The sequence below is a fragment of the Natator depressus genome, chromosome 1 (assembly GCF_965152275.1).
Source record: "Natator depressus isolate rNatDep1 chromosome 1, rNatDep2.hap1, whole genome shotgun sequence".
Classification (NCBI taxonomy): Eukaryota; Metazoa; Chordata; order Testudines; family Cheloniidae; genus Natator; species Natator depressus.
Genome location: NC_134234.1, coordinates 123,300,442 through 123,318,537, shown reverse-complemented (window position 1 = coordinate 123,318,537; position 18,096 = coordinate 123,300,442). Strand labels below are relative to the sequence as shown.

At 42.9% G+C, this 18,096-nt stretch overlaps 1 protein-coding gene across 1 annotated transcript in view; it reads left to right on the top strand.

Annotated features, from left to right (window-relative positions):
* LOC141982939 (interleukin-5 receptor subunit alpha-like) overlaps positions 1 to 17,703 on the top strand; it is a 29,018-nt gene extending 11,315 nt beyond the window's left edge. Inside the window, exons 8-13 of the mRNA XM_074945529.1 lie at positions 244 to 380; positions 6,148 to 6,292; positions 12,151 to 12,250; positions 13,028 to 13,118; positions 16,063 to 16,132; positions 16,687 to 17,703. Coding sequence (XP_074801630.1) covers positions 244 to 380; positions 6,148 to 6,292; positions 12,151 to 12,250; positions 13,028 to 13,118; positions 16,063 to 16,132; positions 16,687 to 16,775 — 632 coding nt within the window. The 3' untranslated portion in view covers positions 16,776 to 17,703. The remainder of the gene's footprint in view (positions 1 to 243; positions 381 to 6,147; positions 6,293 to 12,150; positions 12,251 to 13,027; positions 13,119 to 16,062; positions 16,133 to 16,686) is intronic.
* The last annotated feature ends 393 nt before the right edge of the window (positions 17,704 to 18,096 follow it).

Here is an 18,096-nt window from a genome sequence, read left to right as displayed (position 1 = left end):
TGGACCTTCAAACGTATTTCTGGTGTGAATTCTTTGTTCAGACCCTAGGAAAACTTATGCAGCACTACATTTTGGTTTAGCTTTAAGCTACACTAGACTATTGCGATTACCTAACCAAAATGCGGACAGCATACTTTGACTGAAACTGCCAAACAGAAGCTGCAGTCTGCCAGTATACTGTATTCCATTCACATGCCTGCTTGCTGAAAGAATGTGAAATAGTCTGTTTTTGTTTATTGTCAGAGAAACTGAACCCTCCAATCAATGTGTCTGTATCACTTGAAAACAGAAGCGTTAAAATTAACTGGAAACCACCACCTACTATTGGTTCAGCAAAAAAAATGTGCTTTACATACCAAGTGAAAATTACAGATCTAGAGGTAATATATGGTAATACTTCTTAACCAATATAACCTCAGCTCTATACCAACTAATTCCCCGCTCAGGTTAAACAGAATCAAGTCTTGGTTGAACTTCTGAGAAATTCCAAGCCCTGCAGCAAATGACCAAGCATTTACCATCCTTTCTTCTCAGTACAGCTGGTCAAAAAGTGAAAACCTATTTTCATGAAGATGTAGAAAGTTTTCTTCATTTTGAAAGGAATCAGGTTTTCATTTGTTTTGTTTTCTTTTTTACTGAAAACACTATAAAACGATTACTGACGTTTTTCGTTTACTAAACAGCAGATTTTTTGATAAAAGAAAAATGTCGATAACCATCTCAACATTTTCAATTTTAAAAATATTGGCATTCATTATTTTGTGAAAAATGAAAAAAATAATCAACAATACTGACAAATTTCCATGAGAAATGTCGACTGAAAAGACCAGTTTGACTCTGAATCTTTGTGTTGAAAAATTTTGAGCAGTTCTACTTCTGAGTCATTGCTGATCAAAACTTCCTTAGCAAATACTAGGGTGTTAGAGAGGCTGTTTTTGAGATGAAGGCTCACTTGTTATTTAAGAGCTTGTGATATGTTTTGCAAGAGGATGGGTATGTCCTGGTCAAATTAAAGATTTGCTATTTTATTGTACTCCTTTCCTAAATTTCATTTAGAGTTTCAGTATCTCTGAAACTGGTGAATAGAAGTAACAGATCTCCATAGGCATTGGCATAGGCATTTTGAGTACTTGTGTGTATGAGGGGTGTTATATGCATGCAAGTGTTGTCATAATTGCAGTATTTAGTTGAAATTGTGAAAGAGTACATATCCTAAACTCTAGGCCTTATGCATGTCTTATGCCCTTAAGAATGTCTGCTAAATGTGTTTTCTGTAGTTCTTGCTATAGTTTTAAATTCATATAGATATAGATATGTTTTGAAACAAAAGACACTGGAAGTTAAAAACAGAGAACAGCCTCCACAATTCATGCTTCCAAAGCTGAGTGTAGACAGAACTCCACGTGCACAAGAAGCAAGTTGTGGGAATTCTGAATTTTGTCTGTGCTCAGAATAGAGAGAGCACCCTGCACTGAGCTACTGGTGAGCTGGGTCCAATCTAAGCTATAACCTAGGATTACAATAACATTGGAAAACTCTGGACAATGGACTGGAGTATTTTTGGACACCAAGAAGGAAACATCCCTACTCAGAAAAGCACTTCAAGATGTGTTTAGGTGCTTTCTTGAATTGGGGCCTTAAAGCACAATGTTGCATTTTAATAGGAAATTAGTTGAATATAAAAATTTCAGCATGAATTTAATTAAGACTTGCCAACTTTCCATCAGACATTTTTCTCCCTTCAAAATAAAAATGTATTGGAAAAATAAAACTAGATATGTAGTTCACTCTCAAAATATGTATTTAGTCCCCAGTCCGGCAAGGATTTACTCATGCACTTAATGTTACACACATTGAACTCAATGGCAGTATTCACCTGCATAAAATACATATGTAGGTCTTCGCAGGACTGAGATTGTAACCTATGTATTTCAAATGCCATAATTTGTACGTGATGGCAAAATTCCTACAATAAAACATCCAGTGTTGGTTTTTCATGAGTGCTATGAAGATTTGAAAAAGCTTCCCTATATAGCTCAAGCATCTAAATTAGTTGTACTAATGAATACAGTGTAATATTAATATTTTGTAATCTTTACTTTAGAGATGGACCTCATCTGCCTTAGTTTTTTTTTAAAGCACCTGACACTATAAAATGTAAGCAGCTGAGCTGAAAAGTTATGGTCAATTTATCTGGACAGCTAAATTGTAGGGCTGTCAATTACTCAAAGTTAACTCAAAAAAATTAATTGCGATTATTAATCGCAGTTATAACAATAGAATATGAATTGAAATTCATTACATATTTTTGGATGTTTTTCTACATTTCAATATTGATTTCTATTACAACACAGAATACAAAGTGCACAGTGCTCACTTTATATTGTTTTTTTATTACAAATATTTGCACTGTAAAAATGATAAAGAAATAGTATTTTTCAATTCACCTCATACAAGTACTGAAGTGCAATCTCTTTATTGTGAAAGTGTAACTTACAAATGAAGATTTTTTTGGTTACATAACTGCACTCAAAACCAAAACAGGGTAAAACTTTAAAGCCTACAAGTCCACTCAGTCCTACTTCTTATTCTGCCAGTTGCTAAGACAAACAAGTTTAGTTACATTGACAGGAGATACTGCTGCCTGCTTCTTATTTACAATGTCACCTGAAAGTGAGAACAGGTGTTCACATGGCACTTTTGTAGGTGGTGTTGCAAGATATTTACATGCCAGATACGCTAAAGATTCGTGTGCCCCTTCATGCTTCAGCCGCCATTCCCGAGGACATGCTTCCATGCTGATGATGCTTGTTAAAAAAATAATGCATCAATTAAATTTGTGACTGTACTCCTTGGGGGTAGAATTGTATGTCTCCTGCTCTGTTTTACCCACATTCTGCCATATATTTCATGTTACAGCAGTCTCGGATGAGGACCCAGCACATGTTTGTTTTAAGGACACGTTCACAGTAGATTTGACAAAACGCAAAGAAGGTACCGATGTGAGATTTCTAAAAATAGCTACAACACCTGACCCAAGGTTTAAGAATCTCAAGTGCCTTCCAAAATCTGAGAGGGTCGAGGTGGGGAGCATGCTTTAGAAGTCTTAAAAGAGCAACACTCTGATGCAGAAACTACAGAACCCAAACCACCAAAAAAGAAAATCAACCTTCTGCTGGTGGCATCTGACTGAGATGATGAAAATGAACATGTGTCAGTCTGCACCACTTTGGATCGTTATCAGGCAGAATCCATCATCAGCATGGAAGCATGTCCTCTGGAATGGTGGTTGAAGCTTGAAGGGACATATGAATTTTTAGCACATCTGGCATGTATATATCTTGCAATGCCGGCTACAACAGTGCCATGCAAACACCTGTCTCACTTTCAGGTGACAAGAAGCAGGCAGCATTATCTCCTGCAAATTGTAACCAATCTTGTTTGTCTGAGCGATTGGCTGACCAAGAAATAGGGCTGAGTGGACTTGTAGACTCTAAAGTTTTACATTGTTTTATTTTTGAATGCAGTTTTTTTTGTACCTAATTCTACATTTGTAAGTTCAGATTTCATGATAAAGAGATTGCACTACAGTACTTGTATGAGGTGAACTGAAAAATATTTTTGTTTGTTTTTTACAGTGCAAATATTGGTAATAAAAATAAATGTAAAGTGAGCAGTGTACACTTTGTATTCTGTGTTGTAATTGAAATCAATATATTTGAAAATGTCGAAAACTTCCAAAAATATTTAAATAAATAGTACTCTATTGTTAACAGCACGATTAATCGTGATTAATTTTTTAATCGCTTGACAGCCCTACTAAATTGATACTACCCATTCTTTGAAAATCACAAGATAAAGTGGAAGTGTGCTAGTTGCATATTGTTGCCTTTGTAACCCACATGCCCTATTAGAACTGTACTTTTCCTCTTCAAAATAGACACGTGCATTGTTCAGCATTTTCAAATTCAATGCAAAAAGTTAGGTTTGAGCAAAGTCTGTATTTAGACACTTAAACACAAGGACGCTGAGTGTGTGAGGTGTTGAGCACCTGTACCCTTTGCTGAAGTCAGCATGTGACTAGCTCTGTGCATAAGGAGGGTTCACACGAAGCACACTGTCAGGATCTAATCTAAGTATCATACAACAAAGGACAACAATGAATAAAGCCTGGAGATGGGGGCAGAGAAGGATGAAGGGCATATCAGTGAAAGGTTGTTACACAGGCTAAGTTTGGTATTTTAGAGGAACATTTGTCAAAGCCCAGAGGACAGTTAGGTGCTTAACTTCCATTCAAAGTCAGTGGGAGTTGGTCACCTAAGTGCCGTGCGTGCCTTTGAACACGCCTCGTCCCCCACCCCACCTGAGATGTTTTAGTTGCTTTTATAAAAAGTAGCATATTAACATTTTTGGCATTCCTGGACCGAAGGTTGAGATGGAGGTCAGGAAGGATTTACAGGAGGAGAGTAAAGTCACATGGTACACAGGTCACACCTATGCTGTGCACCAGCCCATGCCGAGAAGACAGCACGCTAAATCTTTTTAAAGGTGTAGTGTAGCCGGCACCTCACTTGCTTCCCCAACATAAGAGCATAAGAATGGCCATACTGGGTCAGACCAAAGGTCCATCCAGCCCAGTATCCTGTCTACCAACAGTGGCCAATGCCAGGTGCCCCAGAGGTAGTGAACCTAACAGGTAATGATCAAGTGATCTCTCTCCTGCCATCCATCTCCACCCTCTGACAAACAGGCTAGGGACACCATTCCTTACCCATCCTGGCTAATAGCCATTAATGGACTTAACCTCCATGAATTTATCCAGGTCTCTTTTAAACCCTGTTATAGTCCTAGCCTTCACAACCTCCTCAGGCAAGGAGTTCCACAGGTTGACTGTGTGCTGTGTGAAGAAGAACTTCCTTTTATCTGTTTTAAACCTGCTGCCCATTGATTTCATTTGGTGGCCCCTAGTTCTTATATTATGGGAACAAGTAAATAACTTTTCCTTATTCACTTTCTCCACACCACTCATGATTTTATAGACCTCTATCATATCCCCCTTAGTCTCCTTTTTTCCAAGCTGAAGAGTCCTAGCCTCTTTAATCTCTCCTCATATGGGACCTGTTCCAAACCCCTAATCATTTTAGTCTCCCTTTTCTGAAACTTTTCTAACGCCAGTATATCTTTTTTGAGATGAGGAGGCCACATCTGTACGCAGTATTCAAGATGTGGGTGTACCATGGATTTATATAAGGGCAATAAGATATTCTTGGTCACCTAACTGCCGTGCGTGCCTTTGAACCCTCCCCTTCTCCCCCCCCCCCAGAGATGTTTTAGTTGCTTTTATAAAAAGTAGCATATTAACGTTTGGAGTTAACACCACTGGAGTCATTTTGCCTTGCAAAATTATAATGATTCCAGACCTCATTGCTTAGGTTATCACAACTTCCCTGCACAGCTCTCTGCCTCTTAGTTTATTCCTTTGCATCTTTCTTCCACTATTGATTCTCCTTGTCAGTAACAGTCCCCTCCCCTCCTTTTTTTCTGCCTCTTGTAAACCATGTATTATTGCACATGTATGATAAGTCGGCCTGAATTTTCATAAATGACTAATTATTTTAGGTGCCTCAATTTTTCAGTGTCCAACTTGAGAGACCTTAATGGGCCCTGACTTTCACAAATGCTGAACACCCACTCTGAAGTCCATTTTAAGGTTAGTTACCCCAAAATTGTGGCACCCAGAATTGCTAGTTATTTTTGAAAATGTAGGCTATTTCTTTAGGGAAACAAATACAATTCTGTGACAAAATCAAGCCAAAACAAACACTAACAAAAACAAAAGAGCTTGGCCTTAATATGGTTTTCAGGCTCACTCTAATAGAAAATCAACAAGGAGTCATTGCTCTTTGTGTATTAAAATTCTCCTGTTCTGTAGCTTCTCGTCTTATCAGCTCCCAGGATTTGCCCTTTTGTTTTGGAATCTGACTTTTCATATACCCCAGCTAGCAATCAGACTGTGATTTACCATAATCACTGTCACTAAAAATATATCTATATTAGGTTTGAAAGAGAGACAATGACATTTGAGATCTCTAGTATTATATGTTTCTGAGTTGTATTGCTAAATCACTAAAACAAAACCTGTGCTAGCCCATAGATGTGTCTGAAGAGGAATATGTGCATCCAGTTCATGATCCAGCAAAACAATATGTTGTTCAAGTCAGAGCAAAGAAAACAAGATGTATAAGTAACAAGATTTGGAGTGAATGGAGTGAACCAGTTTTTATTAATGATGGTAAGTTACCAGACTTCTATGACTCATAATATATAAAAGGGAAGAACTTTAGCTGCCAAAAGGCAATGCCAGAACAAATAGGAATACGGGACCACGTCTTGGGGGTCTGCCAGACTACATGCAGTGCAGGTTGAGAGAAGGGGTGCAAAGATGGAGTGAAGTGCCTAAGAGCCCTAGTCATGGACCAGGACCACTTTGTGCTAGGCACTGTACAAACACAGGACAGAAAGACAGTCCTTGCCCCCAAAGATCACACTCCCCTGATCCTGGGGCCACTGTGTGCGGGGCTGTTCTCTTGGCTGGCTCCTAATTGTTCCAAGAGGGAAAACTTCGACTGGGGGTTAGCACAGTATAGGACCATCCCAGACCTGACTCCTTTCCTCCAGTCAAATCCCTTACCCTAAAGCATGAAGCTATCTTAGTGGCCTCTTCATTGGTTCTGCATTACTGGAGAACTTCCTCCTGAACTGGAGTGATCCTTCTGAGAACAGAAGCACTAGCCCTATGAACAAAATCCATCAATGGCACAAATGCAAAGCAGCTATGTTGCCCTCAAAGGAGTTGGCCTAATATATTCAGCCCTGTTAATAGATCATGGGGACAATTTTTCATTCTGGCAGAGCTAGAAATTGGAAGAAGTAGGAAGTTAGGTTTGTGCCACCTTTTCATCTCTCCACATTCTGGAGCTGTCCAATTTATACTTCCTTGCCCATGGCCCCCAGGGGACACTGCAACAGCCAAGCAGAACTGGAGCACACGGACACTTGCCTACACCCACTATGCCAGGGTTATGCCACCTCCTTGCCACCCAGGGAAACCCCTATGCTGGGGTATTCCTGATGAGAGAATCTGCTGCCTTTCTGGCATCTTGATGGTGTTAGACTGGTGTAAAGGGGCCACAGAGCAACGGAGCACTTAGCCCTATATGCATATATATGGAAATATATATATTTGTGTGTATGTGTGTGCCTGCGCACAAAATCTTACACATATCTAATCATTTCTTCAGTGTGTCCTTCAGAGGATCCTCCTCATCTGCCCTCCAGCTTTCTGTGGGGCTTCTACAGGGCTCTGTCCTTGGTCCCCTTTTCTTCTCCATCTTCCCACCTTAGCTCTGCCCAATCTCATCCACAAACACAAATTCAACTACCATCCCTGTGCTGGTGACTCACAGATCTACCTGTGTGCCCCAGACCTGACTCCTGTCCAAATGAAAATCTTTGCCTGTCTTTCTGACATCTTCTCGTGAACATCTAGCCATCAGCTAAAGCTTACCATGGCTAATCTTTCCTCCCAAACCCTTCCTGCTGCCTCCTTCCTTGATCACTATGGACAACACCACCATCCTGCCAGTCACTCAGCCCTGTAACCCAGGCATCGTCTTCAGCTTGGATATGAATCAGGGATGGCTCAGGGGATGTAAAATATGTAAACAAGACTTGATCCTTTGAGAAGAGAAAATGGGTTTATTCACCCTCCACCCATAGCCACTAAGAAAAAAGAAACAAAAATTGAATAGCAGAGTTCCCTAATATGAGTAGTCGTTGGTTTCCTGCTCTTCAGATATGAACAAATCTAAAAGAAATTGCAAAGGTGACTATGTTAAAGCAGACATGGTTTACTGTAAAGTCATGCTACACCCCTGGGATGAGCACAGGATCTTAGAATTAACCATATCCAATAACAGTATCCTTGGATATTTGGGGAATATGTTCCACTGCTTCCTCCCCCTCAAAAGCCAGTTTGCCAGATCCCCCTTCCTGCACTCCGCCCTGCAAGTACTTCTGGTCCTCTTTTTCCCTTCCTTCCCTCAGGAGTTTGCAAGGTTTGTGTGCTAGGGTGGGGAGATGCCAGGACCACAGCCTTCCTTTACCCATCCCTAGATCTCTATTGAGCAAAGTACTTAAAGACGTGCCTCACCTGAAGCAGTCCCTGACTTCAGCCTGTCTGAGACCTACCTGAACCAGGGCCCCGGAGGGCAGGGAAATGTCTGCTGTTTTTTTTTCCTCAGTCCCCAAAGAGTGTGGTCAGAAGGAGAGCAGACCTGGTGTTTTGGCTGGGGTAAGGAGTGCTCCGAGCTCCTCTTTCTCTCTGGTCTATCTAAGGAGAGCTAGAGTTAGCTGAGTCATTCACTCAGCATAAAACTTGCTGCTAAAATGGAAAGCAACAGACCCTGCTCTGAATTTATCTCCGGCATACACATTTGAGAAAAATACCTAGTTCATCTTAAGGTGTATAAAGATTTGTTAAAGGCCATTCTTACATTCCAATCTGCCTACCAGTCTGTAAATTGCTTAGCCCTGGTCTACACTAGGACTTCAGGTCGAATTTAGCAGCGTTAAATCGATGTAAACCTGCACCTGTCCACACGATGAAGCCCTTTATTTCGACTTAGGGGGCTCTTAAAATCGATTTCCTTACTCCACCCCTGACAAGTGGATTAGCGCTTAAATCGTCCTTGCCGGGTCGAATTTGGGGTACTGTGGACACAATTCGACGGTACTGGCCTCCGGGAGCTATCCCAGAGTGCTCCATTGTGACTGCTCTGGACAGCACTCTCAACTCAGATGCACGATTGTTTGCCGTTGCTCTGACGCAGGGAGGGGCGACTGACGACACAGCTTACAGGGTTGGCTTACAGGGAGCTAAAATCAACAAAGGGGGTGGCTTTACATCAAGGAGTATTTCAGGCAGGACTTCACGGAGGGTTCCAATAAGAAATGGTGCACCTAAGTTATTGTTCTTATTGGAACGAGGAGGTTAGTCTGGCCTCTGATTGATACATGGTTAGATTTATCTCGCTGCACCTTCTCTGTGAGTGACTGCAGTGTGACCTAGAGGAATGAGTCCCCTAGACGGGGGGCGGCTTTGCAAATGAGTACAAATCTGGTCTATTTCTTGTTTTGATACACTCCATCTATCTTTTACATCTTTGGCTGGCAGCAGATGGTGCAGAAGGACTGCATGCCATCCACATCTCATGGCTGCTCGGCAGAAGATGGTACAATAGGACTGCTAGCCATCCTCATCTCTTGCCTGCCCGGCAGAAGATGATGCAATAGGACTGCTAGCAATCCGTATCACCTGCCTGCTCACCATAAGATGGTTCAATAGGACTGACTGCAGGACTAGAGAGAATGACTTGATCAAGTCACTCCAAATTTAGTCCCTGCGCCCATGTCTGCCCAGGCGCTCCTGATCGACCTCAGACAGGCGACCAGGAGCACCTCGGACATGACGATGACGGCTACCAGTCCTACTGCACCGTCTGCTGCCACAAGGCAATGGGTTGCTGCTGCTGTGTAGCAATGCAGTACCGCGTCTGCCAGCACCCAGGAGACATACGGTGACAGTTACCTGAGCGGGCTCCATGCTTGCCGTGGTATGGCATCTGCACAGGTAACTCAGGAAAAAAGGCGCGAAACGATTGTCTGCCCTTGCTTTCACGGAGGGAGGGAGGGAACGGGGGCCTGATGATATGTACCCCATCAGCGACAATGTTTTAGCCCCATCAGGCATTGGGATCTCAACCCAGAATTCCAATGGGCAGCGGAGACTGCGGGAACTGTGGGATAGCTACCCACAGTGCAACACTCCGGAAGTCGACTCTCGCCTCGGTACTGTGGAAGCACTCCGCCGAGTTAATGCACTTAATGCACTTAGAGCATTTTCTGTGGGGACACACACACTCGAATATATAAAACCGATTTCTAAAAAACCGACTTCTATAAATTCGACCTAATTTCGTAGTGTAGACATACCCTTAGTTTCTCCTGATTTCACAGTAAAACCCTATGAAATAGATATAGATAAGTTCAAACTGGAAGCCCATATTCAAGCCCTTCATGCTCTGAAATTGATCTGGGTTGGATCTAAAACCAGTTACACATCTCGCCTGATGGTAGCACAAAATGATGAAAAACTTGAGTGCTAACCTTACCTGGTTTCTGCCATTTTGAGTTACATTCTGTGAAGTGTGTTGTTCAAAGGAATCGGAACCTAAGCTTTGGTTCAGTTTTGAGCCTCAACCCTAATTTAAAACAAATCCACATTCAAATATGGCCTCCTCAGCCCACATCCATGAAATCAGCTAGGCTCCACTCAAAGATGGTTATTGTTATTTGTATTGTGGTAGTGCTTAGCGCAATAGGTCTTGTATAAACACACATGAAAACAATTTCTGCCCTAAAGATTTTACAATCTAATCAGAAATGTAATGACACTTTTTGCTGAGTCTGGGACTCAGTTTTGAATGCACAAGGAACCTTGATTCAGGCACGTTTTGCATGGTTTCAGCTTTGAGTGCAAAGAATTGGAACAACTTTATAGTCACAAGGTTAAAATGTACCCAATATAAACCACACTGAATGAACTACACAATGTATGAGCAAGTACTGTGCTATAAAACCTGAACCTATAGAATATTTACCTCAAAAGCAGATGCCCCTACCATAATTCTATTGTGCATAGAATAGCAGCATAACAGTAATACTTCTGGAAACTATAATAATTAATAATAATAATAAATAATAAATTAACAGCTACCTCATATATAGCACATTTCATCTCAAAGATCTCAAAGTGCTTTACAAAAGAGTTCAGTATCAATATCCCCATTTTGCAGATGGAAAAACTGAGGCACAGTGCGGCAAAGTGACTTGCCCAAGGTCACCCAGCCAGTCAGTGGCAGAACTAGGAATACACCCAAGGTTTCCCTCATTCCACTCCAATGCTCTATCCGCTACCTCTCATAAAATCTCAAAGAAGTGTTATCTTTGGACTTACAGCATTGCAGAAAGGACCATAATATCATTTGATTCAATAATTCATAGAAACGAGGCCATAGAGCAGGGATGGGCAAACTGTGTGCCAGCCATTTTAATCCGGCCCTTGAGCTCCCACTGGGGAGAAGGGTCTGGGGCTTGCCCAGCTCTGTTGCTCCGTCGAGGAGCAGGGTTGGGGGCTGCTCTACGTGGCTCTTAGAAGCAGCGGCATGTCCCCACTCCGGCTCTAACGCATAGGGGCAGCCAGAAGACGCCACTCTGCACGCTGCCCCACCCCAAGCGCCACCCTCACAGCTCCCATTGGCCGGGAACTGTGGCGAATGGAAGCTGCAGGGGCAGTGCCTGTGGATAAGGCAATGTGCAGCACAGCCACCTGGCCGCACCTCTGCATAGGAGCCAGAGGGGGGACATGCCGCTGCTTCTGGGAGCCGCTTGAGGTAAGCGCCACCTGGAGCCTGCATTCCTGAGCAACCGCCGTGTGCCCCAACCCTCTGCCCCAGCCCGATCCTCCTCCCGTCCTACGAACCCCTCAGTCCCAGCCCAGAGCACCCTCCTGCACCCCAAACCCCTCATCCCTAGCCCCACCCCAGAGCCCACACCCCCAGCCAGAACCCTCACCCCTGCATGTCCCAAACCCCTGCCCCAGCCCTGAGGCCCCTTCTGCCCTCCGCCCCCTTGGTCCCAGCCCAGAGCACCCTCCTATACCCCAAACCACTCATTCCCAGCTTCACCCCAGAGCCCGCACCCCCAGCTAGAGCCCTCACCTCCCCCGCATCCCAACCCCCGCTGCCCCAGCCCGGAGACCCCTCCCGCATGCTGAACTCCTCATTTCTGGCCCCACTCCAGAGCCCGCACCCCCAGCCAGAGCCCTCACCCCCTCCCACACCTCAACCCCAATTTAGTGAGCATACATGGCCTGTCATACAATTTCCATACCCAGATGTGGCCCTTGGGCCAAAAGGTTTGCCCACCCCTGCCCTAAAGTGTATAATGCAACCATTTATGGTTGTACCTTTTCAGGATTCTATATTCTCTTCACTTTACTAAAACTAACTTTCCCTCTTCTTTTTTAAGAATATAAAGATAATAAAATGAACACCTGGAAGCTGCTGATACTAATTTTGTTTCCCTCCATGATCTTCACTGGAGGATTGCTGATATTTCTTTGTAGAAGGTAATATACCTTTTTTGGGAGGGGCAGATGGGGAGGGAAAGGGGGAGTTGTCTTTCTGAGGATACACAAAGACTTTGATGAATCAGTGTTCTACCAAAAACAGATCTTCCTTTTCATAGGGGGGGTCATTATACTTAGAATAGTCAGGTCATTGTGAATTAGGGGGCTATAATTCTGAAGACTAATCTGATGAGAGGCTGAGAGCCCATAACAGCTGCTGACTTCTCTGGGGATACTGGGAACATATGTGAACAGTACACTTAAAAGCTGTAGCAAGAAGCCTGGCTGGAGGGGAACCTGGGAAAGTGCTAGGTAGAAGTTCTCTAGTGAAGTAGAGAGAGGCAGGTAGACAAGCTTTTGGGACAATGTTGTTTTTCCTTTGCTAACAGTCACTTGATCAGTGCTAGAAGAAGTTGACCTTTTTCTGTGACCTTTATATCCTTGTCATATAACAGACAGCATTCAGCATCTTTCAGCAGGCACAGCTGGTAAGATCAAGCTTCCAGTGACTTGCCCAAGGCCACACAGCAGGGCAAGCCATGGACAGAGCCAGGGTTAGAACTTATACATTCCTGATACCTTGTCCTATCCTCAGAGCAATAGACTTTGTTGCCTTTAGACTGATGCTTCCTCTCTGTGTATACTGCTGGTTTACTTAACATGTTATTTTACACATGCTCACAAACAAGATAAAAATACCCTGGTATGAACAATCTGCTCCTGCAGACATTTAACAGCAATAACAACCCTGTATTCTCATCTCTCTCTCTCTTATAGGTATAAATGCATTGATCCTATACGCACACCTATCCCACACCCTTCAGACAGAATCAGAATCTGGTTAGCTTCTGATGCTGCTCTGTGTCAGGTACAGTACATGCTGACCTTTTCCTCCAGTACAGTGCTATGTATGTTGCACATACAGGGTCAGGATGGTATGGCTGAAGAAATTTAGTCAGCTGGGCAAATAATAGCAAAGAAATATTCCGGAGCATTCTTGTGTCTCTAGCCCATGGAGTCGCTGGGATGGAATTTTCCACACCTTTGATTCGGTGTTTGTGTATGTTTGAGCTGGAGAAAAAATTGGGGCAGTCATTTGCATTGGTGCCAGTGCAGAACCCCAGTGCTCCAGAGGAACTCGGAGAGTGATTGTGACTCCAGGACAATCATGACCATCTCCTAGCTGGGTGGCTGGGTGTATGTGGTATATGGGAGTGTGTGTACCCCTACCGTTCTCCTTTTGAGACGCTGTTGAAAGAAGATGTTAATATGTGGATCTCCTCCTCCCTATCCACTAATAACACCTGTCCTTGACAACTCCACAGGATCCTCGTTCTTCTATTGGATTCCATTCCATTCCAGATAGGTTCTTATACTACGCCCAGCACTGTAGTATCTGAACACCTTCCAGTAGTGCATTGAGCAAGATGACTAACATCTGTCACATGTTTGTTTTCTAATCCTCTCCCCAGAAGGAGCAGTGTGTGGAGTGGAGCGCTTCATTTGGGATTTTGTTATAAGGTCAAAGAAATGCACCTTGCGCTTACAGCATAAGGTGGTGAGATTTGTGACAGTTTTATACCGATAAAATAAAAACCAGCAGGATCTTATTAAAGGGGAAAAGGCAAAATGCCACATTTATTGTCAATACAGAAAGAATCATAGTAAGCAATTAGTTATAGCTATAACATTCCATTCAATTTCATATTTATTCACACATTCATTCACACAGACACACACACAGGTTCTGCAAGGTTGTTGTCATAGTTACCAGCCTTAGAGTTGCTCATGCCAAGCCACTGGCCAGGTGGCCTGGACATGAGGAGGGAGCAGGGCCTTGTCAGATGCTCATCTGATGCTTCTGGAAGTTGGTTTGCAGAATCAGACCCCAAAGTTCTCACTTTCTAGAGTCCATTTTTATAGGAATTTATTCTTTTGCCAGTCTATGGGAATTGCTTCATCATGCTGTTGCTGAATCAATCAGCAGATGGCACATTCCTGACGGCTCCGTGCTGCCAGATGTTATCTTGTTCTTTGGTTCTCCCATCCTTGAGGCTGTTGGGTGGATTCGAGTCTGCCCTCCGGGGGTCCTCATGTTATTTCCACTTGACACCTTCTTCAGCTGATGGACACTGGATTCTTAGGCTGGCACCTCCCTGATCATTCACATTTATCTGAGCATAAGCTTTCGTGAGCTACAGCTCACTTCATCAGATGCATTCAGTGGAAAATACAGTGGGGAGATTTATATACATAGAGAACATGAAACAATGGGTGTTACCATACACACTGTAACCAGAGTGATCACTTAAGGTGAGCTATTACCAGCAGGAGAGCAGGGGAGGGGGGAACTTTTTGTAGTGATAATCAAGGTGGGCCATTTCCAGCAGTTGACAAGAACGTCTGAGGAACAGTGGTGGTAGAGGGAGAAGGAGATAAATATGGGGAAATAGTTTTACTTTGTGTAATGACCCATCCACTCCCAGTTTCTAACTAAGTTAATTGTATCCACTGATTGCAAACTGGATACAATTAACTTAGGCTTGAATAGAGACTGGGAGTGGATGGGTCATTACACAAATAAAACTATTTCCCCATGTTTATCCCCCACCCGCACCGTTCCTCAGACGTTCTTGTCAACTGCTGGTAATGGCCCACCTTGATTATCACTACAAAAGGTTCTTTTCTCCACCCCTCTCCTGCTGGTAATAGCTTATCTTAAGTGATCACTCTGGTTACAGTGTGTATGGTAACACCCATTGTTTCATGTTCTCTATGTATATAAATCTCCCCACTGTATTTTCCACTGAATGCATCCGATGAAGTGAGCTGTAGATCACGAAAGCTTATGCTCAAATAAATTTGTTAGTCTCTAAGGTGCCACAAGTCCTTTTCTTTTTGCGAATACAGACTAACATGGCTGCTACTCTGAAACCTGATCATTCAGTTATTATCCACACCAAGCACCCATCCGCATACATCCTCTATCTCTATTTTAATCACAATTTTTAACAAAGCGAGATGACTACAACAAAAGGGCGGGGAGTCTCTGGGTTCTATTTCTGTTGTTACAGAGTATTGCTTTGAGTCTCTCTCTGTGTGAGTAGTTGTTGTTACAAAGAATTGCTTTGAGAACAGACTCTGTCTTAGAATGTGCTAACACAATTAGCAGCTTGCAAGTTTCACACAGAGAGGGAGAGAAACAGTCCCAAAACCCAAAAGACCTCTTAAGTAGTAATACCCTGGAATTTAAACTATGGGGAATCAAACTCATTTGTGATTTTAATACAGAACTTCTTTAATATGATCCAACAACAGTCCTTGGTTTCTGTGGGATTTTGATACATAGTCTTGGGCAGCCTCTCAGAAAGCTTTGTCCATTTCGTGCTCCTGAAGAGTAACTGGGAAAAAGGTCACACCACCATCTCTTTCAGTAGATGAAAAACCCAGCCAGAACTCAGGGGAAGATGAGCCTTCTCTCCTCAAGAAACAATATCTCTCTCCACTTCCTTCTGTGATTGGCCAAACTCGTTTGCCACCTTTTCTCAGCCAAAAAGGGCATTGCCTTATTGCTTTCCTCAATAAAACAGTTCAAATTAAACTGATATTTCTGTACAGCAGTTCGCTATTGCTTGCCAAACTGTAAGGACCAAGCCATGGTGGTCGTGTCTATGTTAAGCGTGTCCCCTGGCATCTGTAAGAGGTTTTTTCAGAGGCACAGAGCCTCTTTTTACTTCAGCAACCTTGTTTATTCATTATGTGAATGGAAGATCCAAACAAGCAGTTACTAATGTTGTATATTATTAACACAGCAGGAGTATGGCCTGGTTCCCCAAACTCCCGACAAGCTGTTTATCAGCGATCTGAGCACACCTATCACAGGTAGGTCCAAGGAAACACATGTGTCTACTGACCTGCTGGTGACAACAAATGGCAGGGGTGAATGTTGATAGTGCTGACAGAAGAGGGAGATTGATATATGGAATAAAGAGTACTTGGCAGATCCTGTATATGAAATAATGGTTCTGTATAGAGTTGAGAGTGGGACACAGAAAAATGACTATTAGTGTCAAGATGCCTAGAGAGACTTGCCCAGACCCAACCTGTCTCATCCACAAATGAGCCCAACCCCTGAAATAAGATAATATTTATTATCTTGGGGCTAGAGTGTGACTGTGCCACAAGCCCATGTTGCCTAGTTACACTGCCCCAGGAGCAGACCACAGACCATACTGGGATTCAGAGAGTGAGTTGGCTGGGGCAAGGAGTGGACTGAGAGTCTAACAATGTAGTCTCTGTTTCCCACTTTGCTCCAGTAATCTATCCCAACCTGCACATGACGTGGTTTGCACAAATGTAACAGAACGCAGAATCTGATCACGTTTGCTACACCACTGAGTGAATGCATGTGTGTGTAATACAGTTTTACTCAACAGAGCTATGTTTCAACACAAGTGAAGTGAACATGCACTCCAAGATCATATTGGTCCCTCTGGAAAAGAACCAACACAAGGGGATTAACTAAGGAAGATTCTTAAGCATCTGGAAAACAGCTTACATGTATTAGCATATGTATCCTGAAGGATGATAATCCTCATTGCTGTGTCAGTGGGTTATCTTTTCTGTGCTGAATTATCTTGTGGAGATACTCTAGCTGAATCCAAATAGGTCTGAGCCAAGAACCAGTCTGAGCCCAGCAATTTGACAGATCTCAAAAAGGTTCTACTAGTGACATCATGAGATTCTTGAAATGTGTATTTGGGTCACAAGAACAGACACCAGAGACAGTTTGTAGTTTGTCTTTTACAACTACTCTTAACCACAACACTATTATAGCTACATAATAGAGGGTTAAAGCCAGTTCAGGTGAAATAACATGAGGTGGTTTTTGGATGCAAATTATGCTAGGATTTGGGATTAGAGTCGAAGGTCAAATCAGGGTTAGTGTTTGGGTTTTCATTTCATAGCACTGTTATCATATGAGATTGTGGCCAGAAGAGCAAGATCAGCTGTTCTTACAAGACCAATGAATAGTTGTTAAATACCTGATTGATTTATGGGCAAGCTAAATTGTGGGTGATGACTGTTTTTTATAACATTCCTGGAGGTAACAGCTCCTAAAGGCTGTATAGAACTTTGAGACATTTATAATCTGAAAACATTGTATCATACTGTTGATAAGCAGACATCAGCAGAGAAATAACAGCCTTGTATAAAGATGTAAGATCCTTTAATGCTAATGTAGAGATGCTTTTGGACATTGTAACTGGGTGGCCTGCCCCTTTAGGAGCCAAAGACCTGGAGCTGGCCAGTCCCAGCTAGTTAGTTTATTGGCCACACATGAGAGAGAGAGAAAATGGAGTTCTACCAAGCCTATCTATAAAAGAGCAGCAGGAAGCCATGAGGTCAGAGAGACTCTGAACAAACAGAAAGATTTGACTTCAAAGCTCTCCAGGGAGGGAGAGAGAGACCCTGAGCAAGCAGGAGAAGGAGTGCAGGGCTCTCCAGGCAGGGGAGAAGCCCAAGGCCTTACAGCAGAATTTGTTGCTGGAATCCGGAAACTTTTGTGTGGGGGCTCTTACGTTTTGTCAGGGCTCACAGGGTAGAGCCTTTAACTTGTTCCAACTGTTCCTTTCAGATTGCTTTATTAAATGGAGATATGCTGACATAATTAGAGAGTTCGGCTTCTTTTTGATGGGGCTGTTAAAGTGACCTCAGTGTTACCTCATCAAAAGAGAAAACTTAGACAGGCTGCAGCAGAGACTTATGTAAGCAGGGTCTGAATGACCTCTCCACTGACAGCTAGCTGGGGACGGGAAAAGATTTCAGCACCAGACTGTATTTAA